This window comes from Corythoichthys intestinalis, chromosome 7 (assembly GCF_030265065.1).
Source record: "Corythoichthys intestinalis isolate RoL2023-P3 chromosome 7, ASM3026506v1, whole genome shotgun sequence".
Taxonomy (NCBI): domain Eukaryota; kingdom Metazoa; phylum Chordata; class Actinopteri; order Syngnathiformes; family Syngnathidae; genus Corythoichthys; species Corythoichthys intestinalis.
The window spans coordinates 14,396,283-14,402,282 of NC_080401.1; the positions used below are offsets into that span (position 1 = coordinate 14,396,283).

Genomic DNA, 6,000 nt, shown 5'->3' on the forward strand with positions numbered 1-6,000 from the left:
CTGACACTGTTGACTGCTGCGGATTTTTGACAAGCTGTCAGCCAACCCAACCAGTTGAGAGCATTTCATAACCTTCCCCTGAACCTTTGTACTTAAAAAAATTGTAATGTTTCTTTCAACACGTTTAAGTTTGTATTTAACAGTTCTAGGTGATGTCACCTTTATCTGTCTGCTAGAAAATCCTAGGAGCTGATGAGACATAAGCGTTTCTTGCTCTAACTTTATAGATGACAGCATTCAACTGTTCTCATCATATGCCCGTTTTCAACAGTTATCTTCAAATATACAGTGCTGCTCAAAAGTTTGTGAACCCCCTCAACATTTTGGAATTTTCTATTATTTCAACCTGATTTCCTAATCAATCAATTCAGTAGTTTTTTTTTGTTTTTTTAACAGTTGTGTTGTCGAGACTAAATTAAAAAGAGTTTTCATCAACTGATGTAGGTGCAAAATTGAACTGTTTGGTCACAACCAAAACCGCCATGTCTGGCGAAAAGTCAACACTGCATACCACCAAAAGAACCTTCTCCCAACAGTGAAGCATGGAGGTGGGAATGTCAAGATCTGGGCTTGCTTTTCATCCTCAGGACCTGGACAACTCCACATAGTCCAGGGAATCATGAATTCTGAGGAATATTGTCAAATCCTAGAACATAACCTGACGCCATCTGTTTTGAAGTTAAAGCTTGGCAGAAGGTGGATCATGCAACGTGATAATGATCCAAAGCATTCCAGCAATACAACCAAGGAATGGCTGAAAAAGAAGAAGATTCGTGTTCTGGACTGGCCCAGTCAAAGTCCTGACCTAAATCCCATTGAAATGCTGTGGCGGGACCTGAAGCGAGCAGTTCATGCCAGACGCCCATCAAACCTCTCTCAACTGACTGCGTTCAGCAAGGAAGAATGGGCAAAAATCCCCCAAAGTAGATGTGAGAGGCTGATTAGTCACTACAGAAACCGTTTGGTTGAGGTAATCTCTGCAAAAGGAGGCGCAATATCCTATTAACTGAAGGGGTTCACATACTTTTGCACACATGATATCTGAGTTTTTCTTAAATCAACCACTTTTGTTAAATAAAGAATGACAAGAGAACTATTTCTTTTGTTTCAGTCCATTATTTGGAATGTCAGTATTGTGGATTTGGGTATAACTTAACATATAATAAGGTTATTTTAGTTTTTTTTACAAAAAATCTGACCATCGCTGTGGGGTTCACAAACTTTCGAGCAGCACTGTACAGTATTTCAAGTATTGTATTTTTCGGACTATAAGTCGCACCTGAGTATAAGTTGCACCAACCATAAAATGCCCAACAAAGAGGAAAAAAAAACATATATAAGTCGCACTGGAGTATAAGTCGCATTTTGGGGGGAAATTGACTTGATAAAATAGAACACATAGAACAGAAACAGTATGTCATCTTGAAAGGCAATTTAAAATAAAAATACAATAGAGAACAACATGCTGAATAAGTGTACAGTATGATAATGTTACATGATGCATGAACAACGAAATGCGAAGTGGCCGATATGTTAACGTAACTTAGCTATTAAGAGTTATTCAGATAAATATAGCATAAAGAACATGCTAACAAGTTTACCAAACCATCAGTGTCACTCCAAAATACCAAAATAACATGTGAAATGATATAATAATGTGTTAATGATTTCACACATAAGTCGCTCCAGAGTATAAGTCGCACCCCCAGCCAAACTATGAAAAAATTTGCGACTTATAGTCCGAAAAATACGGTATTTACAAAAAAAAAAAAAAAGGCATGATTGCTTGTACTAAGGCGAACACCTCTGTTGGCGTCACGGTCACCATGAATCACCTACTTCAATGGTTTACAATTCTTGTGCACTAGTTCCTGTAATGATGCATAAACTACAGCAGATAGTAGGGCACAGTGCATTTGAGACATTACCTACCCATTCCTATCTTGCTTGTTTTAAACCTGCCCATGACATATTGCATATTCAGCTGTATGTACTGCATACACTGTCAGTGCGTACTGATAGCACAAACTTGTAACTGTCAACTGTAATCCTCTTTTACAAGCTTATATCTGAATGCTTTACTGACTGACACACAATACAATTGTTTCAGCGCTCCTAAAAATCATCTGCATTTTTCTGTAAACCCTGAATATGCAAACACAGGCTTTTATAATTCTCAAATGTTCACCGAATTCCCTCTCGTCATCACCACAGTATTGCTTGCATTTGTCCTTCCTTGTTCTGCTGGGAATTGTGTAATTAGTACAACTGGGGATACACAGTGTATGAAAGCTTGTGGTGTTTCAGCAGAGAGCAAGGAACCACGATTGATTTAAGCATCGATGATAATAAAAAAAAATACTATAGTAGTTAAGAAAAAAAACAAGCCACTATCCAAGCTTTTAGTTGCCTATGTTACACCGGTTTTTTTCTGTATGCCCAGATGCTTTTAGAGGAGAACATGCAGTCAGCAGCTAAAAGTGCCCACTCCTGATGTCAGCCTCCCCCAGCATGTCTGAAGAACACCTCGCCAACCACTCTCACTAATGCAGCAAACCAGCCAGCGTGACGGGTACAATTTGAAGGAGGAACTTGACACCCCCATAATTATTAACCCTGAAACCACAACATGGCACACTACATCTAATGGGATTAAAAACAAGACCTCTAACATTTAGCTTTTACATTGATCATAATGCATCATCTGTAGTTTGCAAGTACATGAGCTAGTATTCCCCTACACTGAACACAAATCGATTATAAAAAATAATGAAACCGTATGCTGATGACAATCTTAAGGATAAACATGAATGTGCTAATCATTGTGTTAGCACATCCATGTTTAGTCTTTCTAACCTTGTATGGAAACTTAACATTAGCTTGTTTACGCCATTGCAGTAGTGTATACGACATCACCTTTGTTAGTGGCACTCATAATGCAATTGTTCTATAAAAAGGACTGCATCCAAATGTTGCAGAACTCACCGATGATAAACATGCGCTATAAACCGACACAATGCAAGGTAGGGTGCAGGAAGGCGAGGCACTCAACTTTGTCAAAGCACCTATTAAAACCAGCCAACCATGGTTTAGGAACTGTCTTCATTAAGGCTTGGGAAGGCTCAAGCCTATCCAAAGTTACTTTGATCGAGAGGTGGGGTACATTTTGGACTAAGTGCAAAACAATTGCATGGCACATATTGTCATATTCACACTTAAACATGCATATTTTGGGAACATAGGAAGAACACACTTCCGCCCTTTTCATTTTTTTGGGGGGGATGACAACCCTAGCTTGCAACTCTCTGTCTCTCCACGCCTACCCACTGGGTCAAATCACCTCTAATTTCATTCCATTGCCACTCACTAGTACCGTGGGAATACTATGCATGATCTAGGTGAATATTTGTGATAGGCTGTGATCAAGGTTACAATCCTCAATTACTGTAAAGTTTTATTTTCCATTGTGCACAATTAAAAGCTATTGTTGACTAAATTTCAATCTGTTTGCGGTCTTAAGAGAAAAAAAAACAAGACATCAAATATTTGGGAATTTGGTAAAAAAATGGATTGGCTGGCAACCAGCTTAGGGTAAACCTGTTTTACCACCCATAGTTAGCTGGGATAGGCTCCAGCACCCTTAAGACACTTGTGAGGATAAGCAGCACAGAAGATGAATGAATGACTGAATGAGTACTAAAATGGGATGATAATGAGTAAAAATAGTGATCAATTACCATAATTTTCGGACTATACCTGACTCACCTGACTATAAACTGCTACCTACCAAATTAGACACAAAATAAGCATTTGTTCATAGATAAGCCGCACCGGTCCTGTATTATGGGATATTTACACCAAAAGATATTAATCGGTAGCACTTTACTTGACGGCGGCATCATAAGACTGTCATAAGACCAAATGAACTACCATGAATCTTTGAACCAATTGACTGCAAAACTTTACTGCTTCAAGAAGCTTCATTTGGCCATCACTGTTCCCTTGGGGGAGACATTCAACCTCCCCTGCCACCTGCTGTCAACACTATTTTTGTCCAACATGCCTCCTAGCATGCATTGCAGCGCTACAGATGTAAATAACAATCAAAATTTATGTTCTGCGCTAATTATTTCTTCTGTCACTTTTCCAGTTGTTTCATTAATTGGTAGTTATGATATCAGGTAACACTTTATTTGACAGTGATGCTAAAAGAGTGTCATCAGTCCATCATAATTATGACACGACACAACCAAGAGCATTACTGAATACTTATGACGGATATCATTTAGTGTCATCCGGCAAATTATCTCACTTCTGAATGATGTAAAATATCCAAACGGGACATAAATGGAGTTAGTGAAATAATTTGCCGGAAGACACTTTATGACATCTGTCATATCCATTCATTAATGTCCATGATAGTGTCATATCATAATTATGACGGTCTTATGGCAGTCTTATGATGCCACTGTCCAAATAAAGTGTTACCTATTAATCCAAATAAATCAACAAATAAGATGTCCTGGACTATAAACCGCAGGATTCAAAATGAGGGGAAAAAGTAGCTGCTTATAGTCTGAAAATTACGGTAATCTCTTTGGAAGCCAAAAGTATTTGTGTTGTCCTGAAGAGAAAAGACAAAAGGAAAAGAAAAGGGTTTGTAGTATTTAGTGGTCTAAGAATATCACATACAGAGACCCTGCTTATCAAACTGAATGGTGTTGCGCATAGGTAAAACCTCCTGCAGTGACAAGTGATGGACCACGATGAAAAAGTCAGATTGAAGCGTTTGACTCTAACTCACCTTTCAAAAACATATCTGAATGCTATGAAAGCAAAGGCCACTGGCAAGGAGTAGATGAGATCTCTGGGTAGTGGATAGCGACCTTTGGTCGCATCCATGTCCTGCCAGTGTATACCAGGAGGTAGCCAGTATCGGTCCTGCCATAGCCACTCATTTAACAGGGCCTCCATCCTAGGGGGAAAGAAAAGTGTTCTCAATATAACCTCTTTACATGTTAATAATACACTTAATCTGCTGACACCAAACAGACAGCAAGTCTTTGCAAAGACACGCACACACATAGTAGGTGTTACAACAACTAATGTACATGCGGTGATGCGGATGGTTCTGAAAGTCATAATAATTGACAGGGAAGCCCCTAAGTGCATCCCTCCAGAAAATTACACGGCAGCGCCACCTCTTCTCAAAAGTAGATATAAACGCGGTCTCATCCAAAGTACTGTTATTAATAAAGATGCTAACAGTATAATTATGATGAAAAAACTGAACCATAAAAAGCAGAAAACGGCCCCATCAACGCACACTCGCACGCGTATGGCGCACGCAACGCACCCGCACGCAGCTTTGTAAACAAGCCCGGCTTTCGAACATTAAACCTGTCCGTTTTGTGACTGCAGAATAAAAAGAAAAGCCAAAGGCAACATCGCTCACCTGTTCGCGCTCCTGTGAGGAAGATGACAGTCGCCAGCGTCAATTTGACAGAGGAGGTGCCTTCAGACGCGGTTTAGTCATGCCGGAGGCGGGGTTATGACGTCATCAGTGCCACTCGTGTGAGCGGGCTGGGCGGGGTGGCAAAATTACCCAGGAAAATACTGTGACCTAGCTGTGTTGAATGTTGACATATACTGTATCTTACTATCTTTACAAGGGCTGTCAAACGATAAAAAATTTTAATCGAGTTAATTACAGCTTAAAAATGAATTAATCGTAATCAATCGCAATTCAAACCATCTATAAAATATGCCATATTTTTCTGTAAATTATTGTTGGAATGGAAAGATAAGACACAAGATGGATATATACATTCAACATACAGTACATAAGTACTGCATATGTTTATTAGAACAATAAATCAACAAGATGGCGTTAACATTATTAACATTCTGTTAAAGCGATCCATGGATAGAAAGACTTGTAGTTCTTAAAAGATAAATGTTAGTACAAGCTATAGAAATTTCATATTAAACCCCATCTTA

At 39.0% G+C, this 6,000-nt stretch overlaps 1 protein-coding gene across 2 annotated transcripts in view; it reads right to left on the minus strand.

Annotated features, from left to right (window-relative positions):
- Window positions 1-5,556, minus strand: part of cers4a (ceramide synthase 4a) — a 54,303-nt gene extending 48,747 nt beyond the window's left edge. For both annotated transcript variants that reach the window (XM_057841480.1, XM_057841482.1), the window contains exons 1-2: window positions 5,456-5,556; window positions 4,805-4,975 (exon numbers count right to left, since the gene is read on the minus strand). In XM_057841480.1, the coding sequence (XP_057697463.1) occupies window positions 4,805-4,974 (170 nt within the window). In that variant the 5' untranslated portion in view covers window position 4,975; window positions 5,456-5,556. The remainder of the gene's footprint in view (window positions 1-4,804; window positions 4,976-5,455) is intronic.
- Window positions 5,557-6,000: the final 444 nt, after the last annotated feature.